An 18,538-nucleotide genomic window follows, 5' to 3' on the forward strand; every position below is an offset into this window, starting at 1 on the left:
CATAAAGGTCAATCATGTAGAGAATTTTCATAGCTACAATATTTTCTTTAGTCCCATTTCGATAGGACTTGCGGTTTCCAAGCAAAATAGTTAAAACCTAAAAACGCCAAAATATGCTGACTTGAATCGCGATTTATTTAATAAGCGCTCCGGCGATTGTTTTAGTTTTTTGATTTTTCTCATCTATGAACATTGTAGTTTCAGAATCCGCAAAAACTTCCCAGGTGTAAGCACCTTCCATTTAAAGTTGCTTCAAGAGCAAGGTGAGCTAGATGGGCGATCTTCGATTTGAGAAATTTTGGTTTTCTCGTAGTCCTTGACAATTTCAGTATATGTATGTGAGCTTGTACCCCTCATCCCGTTTGTGCACTGTACGGTTCGCAGTATTGTTGACGTTTTTGTTGAGAATGAACTTTGCCTTGTGGTGCAAGGCTTTTTGAACATCGGACGGACTATTTTTTTTTGAGCATTCGTAGGCTGTCCATCTTTCAGCACTCGTTGCTGTTTTAGTGTTTTAATGATAAGGTGTGTCAGAACTGTTTCTATTGTTGACTATACTTAATTTTCTCACTATCAGCTTTTGGCTAGATACTAAGAGGTCAGCCCTGGAAGATTTGCCAGGCTGCAACCGAGGGGTTTGTTTTGGGGTTTAATTTTTTCACTTGTATTTTTCTCCATATATTGTAACAACGAGTGTACCGAAAGGGGATGGTCAATCGTACACAGTGACTGCTTGTGCAGACTAGGCTACTAATAGGTGCACCCGAACCGTGTCCTGGTGTCGAGGGGGAGTTGCTAACGACCAGACTTGTTTAGACACTTGTCGGCCATTCAGATTCTCTGCACAACTGATTCACCACCTTGATTTTAAAAGAGTATATGGATGTATGTCGCTCGTCCTAAAGGTGTGCTATGGCATAATCAGTATACCTCCTTGACTGGTAACACACTCTTTTCTACTTTATCAACCAGGCTGTCTAATCATCGTGTTATTTTGCGGGAGAATTGTTCAAAAAAAATCCTACAAAGTCAAAATATAATTTTTTTTGTAATGCTTATTTCCCTTCTTTCTCTCCTATAATTTTACAGCAATTAAAACCTAAAGCGAACTTTTTAAGTTTATTCAAAATTACCTCTTATATTTTTAGCTCACAACAACAACAATATAACTTTATTGTGTGATTTTCGCACATCATTTATTATTAATTGAAGGAATGATAAAGTAAAGATGTTGTTTATTTTAATTGTATCCTCTTCTAATTTTTATAGTTTCGTTCGTTTTTCCAATGCATTCAAAGACATACACACACTTATAGACAGAATTCCAAAACCAAAATACGAGAGAACATTATTACGCCCACACCCAATCGGATTTAAGACGAATGCCAACGTACGGAGAATGCCTGCCTGCATTGCATGACATCGAATAAACCCAACTAAGAAAAATGCCGGAGGCCAATGCAAAACGTAATGGACCAAATGATGACCACCACGACCAGCAGCATCAATTGGCAACAGCAATGTCCAATACACGTGCCCATCACAACAACAGCAGCGACAGTAAAATACCCAAACCAAAGTGGAACAGGTGAACGGACTACAAAATAATTGTTTTGCTTAGCTAAATTTATTAAGGCAGCAGCTAACCAGGCATTTGATTGCCGGCCAACGAAAATGACACCTATAAAACGTGGCCAAAAGCCATAAGGCATGATTCAACCGTGCAATGGCTATAATTAATTTTACGAATGCATGTTTGATGTTTATTTAATAATTGTTGTTGTTTTTTTGTGTGTGATAATATCATAATTATTTGCTAACTAAACAAATTTATGTAAACAATCTTATCCGCAATTAGCTAAGCGATGCTGTCATGGACACAATAGCTTAGCTAGGAGGAATTATAACAGCATTTCGGGAACTGTACACGGGGAAAATTACTACTTTGCACCAGGGTTACTATAGAAATATACATTTAACATACACTAATATTTTATATTAATATTAATATAATATTTAGTTGAAGGTGACCCGAGCAACTCCTGACCCACCCAGGGCTACAATTCTTGCTTCCGCTGTGTTATGGAAACTCATACACTGTGTCTTTGCAAACAACACCAACCCCCATTATGGCAATTTGCTATAATACAAATCTCTTTCACTTTACTAATGAAAAGCAAAGCATACTTTTAGGCTTTATTAATTTATTAACAAGCCCACCACAGAACTTTATTCAAATTCTAATGTTGAACATTTTTTTTTGCACAAATTTGTATTTATTTCGCTTCCTTTCTCTTTCTTCGTTTAGATCCAATTCCATTGATGTCACTTATATTCCCTTAACTGAACGACAAAATGGTGATGCAGTAATTAATTCACATGAATTGTGTCGAAACGATCGCCGTAGATTATCCCAAAATGATGTTGGCAGTCTAAAATCCTCTTCGAATACTTGCAGTTATTGTTGTTGTTCATCGTCAGCATCATCCACTACTTCTCAGACGAGATCTTCATGTTGGCATTTGAAACGTCGACAAATCATACGCCAGAGTTCACATGCATCAGGTGGGTACATGTGAGAAATACTTATTTATTCGATATTGATAACAACCCGCCAATAAAAGCGGCAAAAAAATTCCCTTTGAAAAAAGCAATCTTCCAAATAAATAATAAACAGGAGGTCATATTAAAGAAGACCCCAAGAGGTCATATTATATAAGACTACTAGGTGTCCTTATAGAAAGTTAATATCCCATCCTATAGAAGACCTTTATTTTCATAGAAGACCATAAAGTCTTCTCGTAGAACAATCAATGTTGTTGTTGTAACAGTGTTTATAATTATTTTTGTATGTTCGTTCTTTTGTTCAATCTGGTTCTGGGTCTAGCTCCAGTTCCAGGATTTTGGCCCAATAAGAATTTAGGCGACTGCAATATCCTGAGCGTAGTTGAGCTAAAACTATTCTGGTTTGTCGCTCCTCAGCTGCGATAGATTGGGGATGTACTCCGAGGATTTTATTCACACTATATTTGCTTACGGCCTTAGGAACTGCGTCCGTGTGAATGCTATTCAGACCTGCCTGATGTGTCTGTTCATCTAGAGGTTCTTTCCTATATTGTTAGACCTCCCTCTCTAGAGTATGAATATCCTTCCTGATATGGCTGAATGTTTCGGGCCTAGCCAGCAGATGGTGATTTGGATGGCTCTCACCGTAACACCCAAGCAAGTACTGCAACGAAAGCATCTCTTTATGTTGCTTTACTGGAGGAATCTTTGCCTCCCCATGTAGATGGTCCACTGAAGACTTGAGGAGGCACCCTGTTGCTGTTCTCAGGGCGGCATTCTGACAGGTTTGAGTCTTTTTCCAATTCGTATCACATAATCCCGGGGACCAAATTGGAGCTGCATAGTTTACCAACCTATAGCGTTATATGTGGTCAACAAGATTTCTTTATTTGCACCCCAAGTGCTGCCGGCTAGCGACTTGAGAACAATTTCCCACATTTCAGTCCGTCGCAGATAGCTGTGGCATGCGCACACGGCTTCAAATTGGTGTCGAATGTGACTAAAATTTTGGGGCAGTTTGTGGTCGGAATTCTGCTACCGTAGACCACGACATTCAATTCGCTTCCAAACTGTGCTGTCCATGTGGTGCACAGAGTGGCTGTAGATTTTGTGGCGGAAATTAAATAGGAGTTCAGTCTCTCACAGATGTCATCAGGGAAGGTACCTGACGCCAGGATCGGTCATCCGCATACGTTATGATCTCGCCTGGAGGGGACGAAATACAGGAGAGGTAAAGGTTAAACAGTTCCGGAGATATCACCCCATCTTGGGGAACTCCCTGTTTCACTCTACGGGGTTTGGACTTCTTGTTCCTGAATTCCACGTACGACTGGCGTCCACACATATAGTTGACTATCCAAAGTTTCAAGCTTGGCCGGGGGGTTGTCTGCTCAATATCCTTAAACGGCGTAGAGTGCCTGACTGTATCAAAGGCCACAGTTAAGCGCCACCATCACTGTTATACATGGCGGTCTCTGATTGAGTCCTTGAAAAATATATGTGGAGATGGCGTGCAGGGCTGTTGTTGTGATGTGCTGCTTACGGAATCCATGCTGATGATCGGCAACTTGATAGCTATCTCTGATACTGGGGACGATTAAGGCCTCAAGCTACTGGCGACAAAAGCGAAATCGAAATCGACCTGTACGATTCGCTTTTGCTGGCATCCTTGCCTGGCTTACATAGCGGGACCACACTGGCCATTTTCCAGACTTCGGGAACAATGAGGGTGGCTAGCGACAAGTTGAGAACTTTAGTGAGATACTCAACTCCCGGCTCATCCAGCTGCTTCAGCATTACCATGGAGATTTCATCAGGGCCCAATGCTTTGTATGATTTAGCGTTCCTGATGGCATTCGCAACATCATCCATTATAAACTGTGGTGGTTCATCCTCGACAGGAAGAGATCAGTCAACGTAACGTCGCCCAACGTGGCTGAGGTCCTATCTTCCATCATTCCAGGGTTCGAGAGTGATTTAGCCGTTGCTCATAATTCACTTATACTGGCTCCAATGTTGCAACTCTTCAGATGATTTAACCACTTGTTCCGCTTATGTTCGCCGACAGGCTGTTAACCCCCAGTGTCAGCTCCCTGACTCTGGGGTCATTGTTAATCCCGTCGCCTCTGCTGGGAAGTTTGGTCTTACTTCGGGTATTCGACCAGCAGGGATATGGCGAGCGGCCGCAGCAGTGATGATGTCTCGGAATGACCTTTCCGCTACCCGAACATCAGAAGGATTGGGCAGTTATCTGAAGCGGTTATTGGTGAGCTCTCTGAAACTCGGCCAATCAGCTTTTCTATGATTGACGAACGTGCGGCGTTCAGAGGTGATGAAATCGGGTGGTCTGCTAATGGATACAATTATGGGGAGATGGTCTGATCCAAGGGAAATGACGGGTTGCCAGGTGACGTCATTTGTCAGACCAGGTGACACGATGGTTATGTCTGGTGAACTCTGACACTCTCCTTTAATTCTGGTAGGGGCGTCCTCATTGACCATGCAAAACGTTGAGCTATCAATCTGCTCAGCCAGCGCTGTACCTCTCTAATCGTTTCCGAGGGCCGAATGCCACATCTCATGATGCGCATTAAAGTCCCCCAGGACCAGACGATTATTACCTTCCAAAAACTGGTCTAATGTCAGGTTCGTAATCTGAGATACTGCTATTTCTCGGCGGGATGTATACGTTCAGCAATTCTATCTCTGCAGTTCCACACCTGACTGCTACCCCCATACATTCCATGTACGGGTCATTAGAGACAGGCTCAAGCGATATAGGTCTGTATTGGACAGACTGATGCATTAGGAAAGCTAATCGCCCACCTCCATTTCTGGTGCGATCCTTCCTTAACATGGTGTAACCATCACAACGTTATAAGCTACAGTTGTTGTTGAGCTTGGTTTCTTGCACCGCCGCGACCTTGATGTTCTTCCGACTCATAAAATCTACTATTTTCTCGATCTTATCTCGGAGTCCATTGCAATTAACTTGCAAAAAGGATGCATTTTCTGGGATTGGGACAACAACTGCTGGTGTTAATGGATGCGTGTGCGGTTGCTGTCGTGGGTACTGCGGGGGAGTATCATAATCAGACGACGAGGGAGTTTCGTAATCCGATGACGACTCACTGGCGACTGTATTCACCAGCATGCCGAAACATAGTCCCTGTCGTAGTCCCTCACGTGGACAAATCCAGAGCAACCCCATAGATGCACCCACTCCTGACATCTATTGCATCTCACCGAAGGTTGGATATGGGTGAAGATGCGGATGTGACAAACTGAGCACAAATAAATTGGTACTGTGTTTTCCTCCGTCCCGGCACGGATCAAAAGAATTCGGAGCAGGCATTCCGGGATATGCTGCTCCCAACACAGAAAAACGAAACAAATACAAAAACATTTACACTGCGGTGGCAGCCGCTGGCCGGAACGCTGATGTTGTGTGGTTCCGGGTCAATCCGCTACGAAAGAACCCGCTGCCGTGGGATTGTTGAACAATCAATAGGTTCATATAGAAGAGCAGTAGGTGTTTCAACGGAACACCAACATGTCTCTTCACGAAAGAGCAATAGGTTTTCTTATAGAAAACAAAGTAGTATTCTCATAACAGACCGACTGTTCATCTTCTAAAAAATTAGCAGGTCTTATCAATAAGTCTTCCGATAGAATACCAAGAGTTTTTCCCAAGCAAAAGGTCTGCTTGTACCAGATCAAAGGTTTTTTAATAGACGATCAAAAAATCTTCTAATAAAGGGTGATCCATTTGGGGGTTCCTACTTTCTTTAAAGAAAAAATACAGAAAAATCACACTGAATGGGGAATGTTTACTATCATTTGAAAGAACAATCGCTGGCATTTATTTTTTGCAGATTATGTCTAACAAATATTGGCCGAGTCCAATTTTCAATGACTCGTTCAAGCTTTTCGACTGGTAACTGACGAATGGCACGTCTGATGTTTTCCCCCAAGACCGTAATCGAAGCGGCTTTATCCGCACACAATTTTGACTTTACATATTCTCACAGGAAAAATTCTAACGGAGTGATATGAGACGATCTTGGTGTCCAATCGACTGGTCCATTGATTGATGTGATGTGTGGAAAATGGCGCCGTTTTGTTGAAACTAAATATCACCGAGATTACGACTTTCAATTTCAGACATCATATACTCGGTTATCACGGGGCAATAACGGTCGCCATTGACGATGAAGTCCTAACCGGCATCATTTTGATGCATCATCGATTGCACCGACCCACAAACCGTTATTTTTTCTTGAATATCTTTAGGTTGCTCTTCTTCCGAAATGGTACAATTTTGCTTCTTTACATACCTATAAAGCCAGAAAAGCCAGAAATGTGCCTTATCACTGAACAAAATTAGACTCAAAACGTTGAACGATTTGTAAACGTTGTAGAGGCGTAAGCTTTTCCATGATAAAATGCAAAACAGTACTAAACAAAAATAACATGAACATGTGACACGACTCACACGTAATCGGTCAAAAACGACTGTTATAAAGTACTTCTTGTTGGATCACCCATTATAAGTTCAATAGGTATTTCTCTATTTCTATAGAGGACCACCATTGCACCACCGTTAGCACGTCCGCTTTGCACTCAAAAGGTCCGCGGTTCGAATCCCAGGCCATGCAACATCAAATTTTCAATGGTGGCAAAATTCCCCCTCAGTAATGCTGGCGACATTTGCTGAGTATTTAAGCCGTGAAAAACTCCTCCACAAGTGGTGTCGTAAGACACGCCGTTCGGACTCGGCAATAAAAAGTAGGTCCCATATCATTTAGCCAATATATATATTTATGTATAGAAGACTGCTTTATTATAGAAGAGGACAAATAAGATTTCTTCATGAAGAAGACAAAGTGGGATCCACAGGTCTTCTCATACAAGATCAACATGTCTTCTTATATAAGATCAACGGGTCTCATCAAACCTAAGATATTTTTACAGAGAAGAAGACAGAGAGGACTTCTAATGTAAGATCAAAAGGCCTTCCTACAGAACAAGATCAAGAAGACTGATATGTCTTCCTATAGAAAACAAAAAGGTCTTATCATAGAAGATCAGCAGGTCTCCTCTTACAACACCAGCAGATCTTCCTATAGAAGACTCACATGTTTTCTTAAAGGAGACCAACAGGTCTTCTCACGGAAGACTAAAAAGTTAGCTTACAGAAGACACACAGGTCTTCTCACAGAAGATTAACCGATCTTCTCAAAGAAGAACAATAGATCTACACGATGCTCTTGAAACAACTTTAAATGAAAGTGCTTACACACCTGGGTAGTTTTTGCGGATTCTGAAACTACAATGTTCATAGATGAGAAAAATTAAAAAACAAAAAATCGCCGGAGCGCTTTTGAAACAAATCGCGATTCAAGTTGACATTTTTTGGGTTTTTTAGGTTTTCACGTTTTTTCTTGGAAACCGCAAGTCCTATTGAAATGGGACTAAAGAAATTGTTGTAGCTATGAAAATTCCCTACATGATTTATATGTATATGGCGAATAACAAAATTCCTTTACAATTCCATTTGAAAAAAATAAAATTTTTTTTTACGAGCACATCTACGATTTTTGGTACAGAGGTAAAGGAAAAAAATCCGGTTTCAAATCTGCTCGCGTTCACGAAATTGGCCAATGCGCGCAAAAGTTATAGCGGTTTTTATTCTCATATAAAGAAAAAATATTTAAAAATATATTTTTTGTTGTTATGAGAAAATGTATGCATAAATCGTTAAAAGCAGTCCATATATATTCGTAGATGTTTAAATAGTTATTAAATTTATTATTATTTTCGCGGAAAGTCAACAAATAATAACACAATTTTGAAGTAAATCCAAATTATCCTGTCCCAGAATCCGTACAAACCCTCAAAAAATAAATTAAAGAATATATGCGGAATCTAGACAATGCGTAGAAAAATATGATACCAAATTTATAGAGATTGGGTACGTAAATTGCATATTATAGCAACAACAAAAGAGAAAAACTTATTGTTGGAAAATATTGTTGCAAATATTTTTTTGGTTTGATTCTAAAAATTAGAAAAAAATATTTGGGAGTTCTCCAACTATTTTGCTAAAATCCCATAGAATAATGAATGTATACAGTTAAAACTTCATCAAAACATATGGTTTACCATCGCGAGAGTTTAACTGATTACTGTGATAAATTATAAGGGTAGGAAATTAAGAGTAATATTGAAATTACAATCATTCAATTAATATTATAATTAAAAAGCCTGTTATTCGCGAATTAGTTAAAGTCGGTTGATGCGCATCCGTTTTTGGATACAGCGAATCAATCTCTGTCAAAATTTATGCATATTTCGATGTTTCACTCAGGGGCCATTGTGTGCCACCAGTTGCATCATACACTGCAAAAAACCTTAAAGTTGGTAAAAGTCGCGCAATGTGCATACGATTTTGATGCGCATCCAGTTTCGTCAGCGCCTATCAAAAATTATAATCGCGTATAAAGGATTCCATTTACGTAAAAAATTTCAAGAAAATCGCGGTTTAGTACGCGGATTTGTCGAAATAATTTTTTGCTGCTTTTCCTATTTTCAGGGTATCTATATCCGCGGTTTTAGTGGATGGATTCGATCGCGGAAGGTCTCATTAAATCCGTCGCGTAAAAAAACTAAATTCACGCGGGGTACAAAGGAAATTGAATGGCACTTGTAAATTTTGAACGCAAAAAATAGGTTTTTTAAAAAAATCACGCATCAAATATTGGCCTTTAGACTCCAATTACTAGGATGCTGTAAGGAGCACACTCATGAAATATGCATTAAACGACGTAGAATCACGAGTTTTATAATCCTAATGTGAGTTTTGAATATTATCTTGTTGCACGTCCGAATTATTAAAACAATTCAAAAAACCCCGAAATTCCGGCTTCAAAATGTCAGCATCAATTTTAGGTGGATGCAGTGGATATATCGAAAAATAATACACTAGTATCATATTGCCCATGAAGTATTCTTTGAGTCTTTCTTTGAGCATATGTCTATAAAATGTAAGGTTAAGCCTAAAATCGGAAGGGAGCATAAAAAAACTTGTTGGCTTCAACCCATTTTTACCTATTTTTCTACATTGATGCCAACACAGCTTCCACGTAAATTAATTTTAATGGTCGACCTTATGGGATTCCTCCTAAAACACTCCAGTTTAAAGAATGTATATCATACTATATAGAATATGTTAACAGTTCGCGAATTCTGAAAGGGTGAAACTCGGATTCATCGATTGTAAAAAAAATTGTTTTTCGCCATATACTCTATGAGAATTTCATAGGTGTTACCGTTATTGAGATATAGAAGTTCAAATTGCGACAATGCATTGACTGAAACCGTAAGTCCTATCGAGATGAAGCTAAAGAATATGATGTAGCTGTGAAAATTCTCTAGAGGATCGACACGTATAATTTGTACATAGGTTTTACCATTTTTGAGATATATAGATGTTCAGATCACATTTTTAGCTTTTTTGTTAGGTTTTCACGATTTGCGTGAAAACGGTAAGTCTTATCGAAATGGGACAAGAGAGAATCTTTTAGCTGTGAAAATTCTCTACAAGTTTGGCTTTCGTCATTTTTTCCTAGGTTGTACCATTTTCGAGATATATAAGTTCAAGTTGGGAAACTGCAGTCATGACATTGTTTTATAAGAAGGCGATACAGTCAATTCATTGTCCCAATTTGAACTTCTATACCTCAAAAACGGTAAAATCTAAAAATATCATAAAGGTCAATCTTGTAGAGAATTTTCATAGCTACAACATTTTCTTTAGTCCCATTTCGATAGGACTTGCGTTAGCCAACAAAATCGTGAAAACCTTTTAAAAACTTATAAAAATGTCAACTTGAATCGCGATTTATTTATAAAGCGCTTTGCCGATTTTTTTTTTGTTTTTTTTTTATTTTTCTCATCTATGAACATTGTACTTTCAGAATCCGCATGCAATATACAAAGCCAATGTTTATAATTTTGGTTTCATATTTTTTACGCGTTGTCTAGATTCTGTACGAATTTTTAATTTATTTTTAGATGTTTATACGGATTCTGAGGTAGTATAATTTGGATTTGCTCCTAGATTTTTTTTAATTTTTGTTTTGTTTTTAGAAATTATGGTGCATCTACCGATGGATATGAAGTGCTGTTACTGATATATGCATACATTTTCTCAACACAACAAATAAGAAATTTTAAAATATTTTTTCTTTATAAGAGAATAAAAACAGCTATAAATTTTACGCGCATTGGTCAATTTTGTGAACGCGAACAGATTTGAAACCAGAATATTTTCCTTAACCTCTGTACCAAAAATCGTAGATGTGCACGCAAAAAATTTTTTTAATTTTTTTTCAAATGGAATTGTAAAGGAAATTTGGTTTTTACCATATACCTTATAAGGTCTCCGACGAATACTTCGATCTGTTACAAACGGAATGACAAAGTTATTTATACCCTCCATATTATGGTGGAGGGTATAAAAAACTTAAGCTCACGATAATATACAGGTTTGATGAAAACACGATGACGATGGTTTTTCCAAACAACCTTCGAATGGACTCATTCCCGACATTTTTTTCCAATTTCGTCCCAACAGAGGATGAGCACATTAAGAACATTCTCCTGAACGTTTTATACAACAACAAAAATTATATGTCTTTCGAATTTAATTAATTCAATTCATCTCGCAATATCCATGACAAATAAATAAATCATTAGGCAAATCATCAACTTCAATGTACCTTTAATGAGTACCAAAACAAGTTCGTCGGGTCCACTAGTAGGTGAATATTTTGAATGTCTTGACCACATTTTCCAAACGATTGGGCTGTTGGGAACGGAAAGCAATTCGTAATTTTATAGATTGATTTTTTGATTTTTGATGCACTAGATCAGTGATTTCGACCATTGTGCAAAGCGGAGAAAATCATCACCAATCTTTGTGGTAACATCGTAAATCTATGCTTTAGTAAATCTATCCTGTACGAGGGCAGTTCGGAAACTTCATAGCCTAGCACAAAAAGCGCGGTATAAACAGAAAAAAGTTAAGTGTTTTGGAAACTTCCATCACTGTTATGAACACATGTTAAATTTTGTTTCGATCTGGCAACACATGTTAAATTTTGTTTCGATCCGGCAACTCCTTCATATAGAAACATGTGTTCAAAAAAGACGCATCCGCAATTTTTTTACAATGGAAAAATTAGAAATGCGTGCTGTCATTAAATATTTACATAAAAAAGGTTTATCGGGACAAGAAATTCCTAATGATATGGTGAATGTGTTAGGTGAAAGTGCTCCTTCATATGCAACAGTAAAAAATTGGGTTGCTGAATTTAAACGTGGTCGTACAAGCATTGAAGATGAACCACGTAGTGGACGTCCAAAAACAACAACAACAACAGAAATTGTAGCCAAAGTGCATGATATGGTATTAAATGATCGACGAATAAAAGTGCGTGAAATTGCTAATATAATGGGATTCAAAAACAAACTTACTGTTTTACCCACCTAAGTAAAAATTAACAGATTCCTTGTCCATACTTTGCCCTCGCCACTGTCCATTAAGATTTATGTTATAAACATGTAGATATACATTTTTGAATAATTTCTGAGAAAAATATTTAATTTCATTTACTCTAGTGTAATATTTGCTTTTCGAAAATATAAAATATGAAATGATTACAAATCGTAATTGATCATAATGACTGCATGTGGTATTAGTAATTACAATTTTATTTATTACTCATAATTTTCGTTTAACACAAGTTCATTGAGTGATTAACAGCAGCAGCACTTGTTGCACTTGCTTTATTATGACGAATAAATTTCCCAAAATAAAAATACAAATCAAAAGTTGTTAATAACATTAAATTGTATTTTGCAAGATTTTGAAATTTTCATTGGAAAATTTGCTTAAGATTTAATGACAATAAAGACGTTGTGATGTAATATTTGGGGTCTAGCAGATTCAATGGACTTCATCAATATTTTCAGCAAATTTGCCGAACGATAGGAAAAGTTTGGAATTAAATAACTGACATATATTTCGTATATACAATTTTCGAATGATTTACATATAAATGCTAGTTTCCAAGCTTAGGATCGTTCACCCACAAAAATAACACTCTAATATACCTGATGACTGGACATAACCAACCGTGAAACGTTGCATAATGGTGGGATGTGTGGGACTTCGGGGAACTACTAATTTTTCAATGCACCTCTTAGGTCATAACAGCTCAACTAGAAAGAGATGTACCCTCAACATACATATGTGTCTCAAGAAAATATTATTTATTTTTGTTTTTTTTTTTCATAGAAGCAAACTGGAGCCGCATAGCTTACCACAGACCGACCTATCGCGTTTTATGTGGTCAACAAGATTTCTTTATCTGCACCCCAAGTGCTGCCGGCTAGGGACTTAAGGACCTTGTTCCTACTTTTCAGTTTGTCGCAGATAGCTGTGGCATGCGCGCACTACTTCAAAATAGTGTCGAATGTGACCCCTAAAATGTTGGGGCAGTTTGTGGTCAGAATTCTGCTATCGTCGACCACGATATTCAATTATCTTCCAAACTGCGCTGTCCATGTGGTGAACAGAGTGTCTGTAGATTTTATGGGGGAAATCTACATATTCCTCGAGTGGGAAAGGGTGGTAAGGTCGGTTAAATAGGAGTTCAGTCTCTCACAGATGTCATTAGAAAAGGTACCTGACGCCAGGAGGGTTGTCTGCTCAATGTCCTCAAACAGCGTGGAGTGCCTGACTGTATCAAAGGCTTTTGGTAAGTCAAGCGCCACCATCACTCTTCTATCACACGGCGGTCTCTGGTTGAGTCCTTCACAAATATATGTGGAGATGGCGTGCAGGCTGTTGTCGTGCTGTGCTCGGCAACTTGATAGCTATTCCTGACACTGGGGAGGACTAAGGACTCAAGGGTCTTTGCTACTGGCGGCAAAAGCGAAATCGGCCTGTACGATTCACTTTTGCTGGTATCCTTGCCTGGCTTCCATAGCGGGACCACCCTTCCCATTTTCCAGACTTCGGGAACAATGAGTGTGGCTAGCGACAAGTTGAGAATGTTTGTGAGATACTCAACTCCCGGCTCATCCAGCTGCTTCAGCCTTACCATGGAGATTCCATCAGGGCCCAACGCTTTGTATGATTTACGTTCCTGATGGCATTCGCAACATCATCCATTGTAAACTGTGGTGGCCCATCCTCGGCAGAAAGAGATCTGATGGGAAGTTTGGTCTTACTTCGGGTATTCGACCAGCAGGGATATTGCGAGCGGCTGTGGCAGTGATGATATCTCCGAACGTACTTTCTACTTCCAAAACATCAGAAGAATTGGACAGTTCTCTGAAGCGGTGATTGGTGAACTCTCTGAAACACGGCCAATCAGCTTTCCTATGATTGACGAACGTGCGGAGTTCATAGGTTATGAAATTGGGTGGTCTGCTTATGAAAACAATTATCGGGAGATGGTGGGATCCACGGGAAATGACGGGTAGCCGGGTAATGCCATTTGTCAGACCATGTGGCACGATGGTAAAGTCTGGTGAACTGTGACACTCTCCTCTACTTCTGGTAGGGTCGTCCTCATTGACCGTGCAAAACGTAGAACTATCAATCTGCTCAGCAAGAGCTGTACCCCTCTGGTCGTTTCCGAGGGCCGAATGCCACATCTCATGTTGCGCATTAAAGTCCCCCAGGACCAGACGATAATGACCTTTCAAAAGGGGGTTAATGTCAGGAGATACAGCTATTACTCGGCGGGATGTATACGCTCAGCAACTCTATCCCGGCAGTTCCACACCTGACTGCTACCCCCATACATTCCATGTACGGGCCATTAGAGACAGTCTCAAGCGAGATAGGTCTGTATTGGACAGACTGGTGCAATAGGAAAACTAATCCCCCACCTCCACATTTGGTGCGATCCTTCCTTAACACGTTGTAACCATCACAACGTCGTAAGCTACAGTTATTGTTGAGCTTGGTGTCTTGCACCGCCAAGACCTTGATGTTCTTCCGACTCATGAAATCTACTATTTCATCGATCTAACCTCGGAGTCCATTGCAATTAAATTGCAAAAAGGATGCATTTTCTAGGATTAGGACAACAACGGCTGGTGTTAAATACTGCGTGTGCTGTTGCTGTCGAGGGGACTGCGGGGGAGTTTCGTAATCTGACGACGACTCACTGGGGACTGTATTCACGCAGCATGCAGCAACATAGTCCCTGTCGTTGTCCCTCACGTGGACAAATCCAGAGCAACGCCTTAGATGCACCCACTCCTGAAATCTATTACATCTCACCGAAGCTTGGATATGGGTGAAGATGCGGATGTGACAAACTGAGCACAAATATTTTGGTTCTGGGTTTTCCTCCGTCCCGGCATGGACCAAAAGAATTCGGAGCAGACATTCCGGGATATGCTGCTCCCAACACAGAAAAATGAAACAAATACAAACACATGTACACTGAGGTGGCAGCCGCTGGCCGGAACGCTGATGTTGTGTGGTTCCGGGTCAATCCGGTACGAAAGAACCCGCTGCCGTGGGATTGGGAACCTCTACTGATAACGATCACTGGCTATCTTGACGTAAGATAACGGCTCCTTGCCAGTTCTAGGATTTCTTCGCTGGCTCTGTAGTTGATTCCGCGGCCGTACCCACCTTCTTCATGTTCGAGCTTACTTTGTCGCCTTTTGCCAAAGGATTCTCGGAATAGACCCCACTGCGAGGTTTTTGATGCGGCTTGCCCATACATTTGAAGGTGGGATGCTCTTTTCCTTTTTATAGGCGTTGTAGTGTTATGCTCCACAGGAGATCTGATTATCTTTTCCGCCTTCGAAGAAGTGATGGGAGTGTCCAATGTCCCTTTGGGGACATGTAGCTTTGCAATGTGTTGCCATTGGTATCGGAGAATTGGTATATGAGAGTAGTATCCATTGTCCCTACTGGAATGTTTGTTGAACAGTTATTGTTAAAATTTTTTATTGGTATCGGGTACGGATTCGGAGTAGCTACATGTCTCTGAAGGCTTGGTCGAACTTGAGTTTTTTCTGAATCCGTAGACTGTCTTCTTATAGCAGTACCTTCAACCACAGATGCCTTCTCTGTGTTCACTAGGGTGCACGGGAGCCTGGAGTTTCTGATTCTTGGATTATTATGAGCAAAAAAGTCCACTAGACCATATGTCTACGGTGAAAATCGAGCCCCAGAATTTTGACTTGAAGTTTTTTTCAAAGTTTTTTTTTTTTTTAATATTTTGGCATATAACAGCCAAACCACTGAGATTTTCGATCCAACACAAGGGCAAAAATTGTAGGACTCTCTGGTACATCGCAAAAGCATTGGAACGTTCCTTCAGGAAGTTATGGCCCACATTTTTCGGAAAATATCGATAAATGACACTGTGCTACAAAATGGGACTTAGTGGGTGGAAAATTCTGAACAAACCCCGGGTAAATGTCAAAAAGGACCATGAAAACGGGGAAATATCGCCAACAACATTTTTGTACAATTTTTGGATGCTGTAAAATATCGTCTTGGTTCAAGAAAGAAAGGACAAAAAGGACATGGAAGGAATTGAGTTAGAGGGATGAAATATTCTACAAAAAGATTCGCCATTCGATTTTAATGAAAGGAATTGAGTTAGAGGGATGAAATGTTCTACAAAAAGGTTCGCCATTCAATTTGAATGCAGACATGTAATCTCAAAATGAAGCTACAAAAACGCTTAACAGAGATATATAGCTATTTTCTAACAAAATAAGGGACCAAAATTAAACCAATAATCACGCGATATCTCAGAAACTTGACCTATGGTGAAAATTTTCTTTTGCGTTCTTAGTACACTCACCAAGGCTTTTATTTCCAAAAGGAATTTTCCACCCACTGACTTTGTGTCCCATTTTGTAGCACAGTGTCATTTATCGTTATTTTCCGAAAAATTCCCACTTTCTTAAGGCCAAAACTGCCTGAAGGAGCATTCCAATGCTTTTGCAATGTACTAGAGAGTTCTTAATTATTGTCTTGGCTATAATTCTTGTCTTTGTGTAGAATCGAAAATCTCAATGGTTATGGCTGTTATATGCAAAAATATTTAAAAAACTTCAATTCAAAATCCGATTTACACTTTAGACATAGTAGACTTTTTTGCTCAGTACAATCCAAGAATCAGAAACTCCAGGCGCCAATTAACATTTTCTTTCTTCCATACAAATCGCCCCGGCCTAGTGTGCACCCTCTGGTTTCAACGACTTTGATTAAACCAGAAGAAACTTGAAGAACATTTTAAAACGGCTACTTAAACGTTTTACCGGGTGCTCCTATATGCACTATGGCTTCTACGGTTTCTTTGGCTTATTTTGATTCAAAAACAAATACAAGTTTCTTGTTATTCTTGTTTTTATTTATTTCTTTAAAACATTTGAAATATTGCTGACAATTTGTAAAGGCCAAAAACGATTAAGGGATTCCCTTAAGTGGTCGATCGATCGATCGGTCAGTCAGCTAATGATTTATTTAATTATTTCTTAGACACGTTCGCTTACGAAGTACCCAACTAAAAGTAAATGTTTATTATGATTGCTATTTAAGGAATTTCCGAGGAAAGAAACACTTAGCTTCTCTCATCATAAGCAAATAAACGAAAAAGGGAAAGCCTTTTAAAAGAAAGATTCTAAAACAAAAAAACGCCAAGCAAAACATTGAAGTAATTAATTTAAAATTAGCTATAAATTAATATTCCAATTATAAATAGATTTTTTGAGTAATTGTGGGCAAAAATACTAAAACACCACTTTACCTATTTTACGAATCAAAATAAATAAAAACCAAGGAAATTATTTTGAGAGACAAATGAAAAATTCTTAGAATCAAAATCCCCATACACAAAATTTAATTTTGTGATGATATTTTTTGTTGTCGGCATATCATTTCGTGTTTTGCTGTTTTCCTTGCTTGGAGCAGTATAGAAGAAAGCAAGTGAGTGAAGAGAGAAAATAATAATAATAAACATGATTGTGAGAAAAAAAGAATCCAAATGAAATGTCGGAGGAAAACAAGATGTAGTAGCTGCTGCTAAACAGAAGACATTAGTGGTTTTTATTTTTATGGCTACATGAATTTTTCGATTCTGAGTTGTTGTTGTTTTTGTTTTCTTCTCCTAAATATGGGTCATAATTTAAAATTAAATTGTTTGGGAACAATCCACCGTCACTTAGCCTGTCGAATACACCAACCAGCAGCTGCTGAACGCATACGAAAGCACTGAACGAACTCTTTTTTTGTATGGTGTGCATTTGAGGGACATTTGTCGTGTGCCTTAGCTATGTATTTGCTCTTGTTGTTGTCGTTATTTTTCTGCACCATATGATGTTAGGAGAAAAATTTATTGCCTAGCTTACCACGGGAATTATGTAGTATTTTAGTGTACCCTACAACTCGTAATGGGGAAGATATTTTATATCCTCAGCCTTATAACTAAAGAGGGTATATATGTGCACGATCGGAAATGTGTCTCCCACATATGTTAATAACAAATCTGTTTCAGACAATTTGGAGTCGATCTAGTCATGTCCGTCCTTCAGGTTGGCTGGTTAACATGATAACTATCGAAGGGAGTAACCGATGTGATCTGAACTTTGTACAGCGTAATATTTCCTTTCCATCGCAAAGATTTTTTAAAAATATTTTTTCAACGACCATCACAAAACGTGGATTTTTTAAAAATATTTTTTCAACGACCATCACAAAACGTGGATTTTTTTAAAAATATTTTTTCAACGACCATCACAAAACGTGGATTTTTTAAAAATATTTTTTCAACTACCATCACTAAACGTGGATTTTTTAAAAATATTTTTAACGACCATCACAAAACGTGGATTTTTTAAAAATATTTTTTCAACGACCATC

The 18,538-nt window shown here is 38.8% G+C and overlaps 1 protein-coding gene across 1 annotated transcript in view; it reads left to right on the forward strand.

Annotated features, from left to right (window-relative positions):
- LOC141398150 (rho guanine nucleotide exchange factor 17) overlaps positions 1 to 18,538 on the forward strand; it is a 443,900-nt gene that overhangs the window by 253,598 nt on the left and 171,764 nt on the right. The window contains exons 4-5 of the mRNA XM_073975385.1: positions 1,270 to 1,588; positions 2,309 to 2,565. Of these exons, the coding sequence (XP_073831486.1) occupies positions 1,446 to 1,588; positions 2,309 to 2,565 (400 nt within the window). The 5' untranslated portion in view covers positions 1,270 to 1,445. The remainder of the gene's footprint in view (positions 1 to 1,269; positions 1,589 to 2,308; positions 2,566 to 18,538) is intronic.

The sequence above is a fragment of the Musca autumnalis genome, unplaced genomic scaffold (genome assembly GCF_047663935.1).
Source record: "Musca autumnalis isolate F117 unplaced genomic scaffold, ASM4766393v1 scaffold_1, whole genome shotgun sequence".
NCBI lineage: Eukaryota > Metazoa > Arthropoda > Insecta > Diptera > Muscidae > Musca > Musca autumnalis.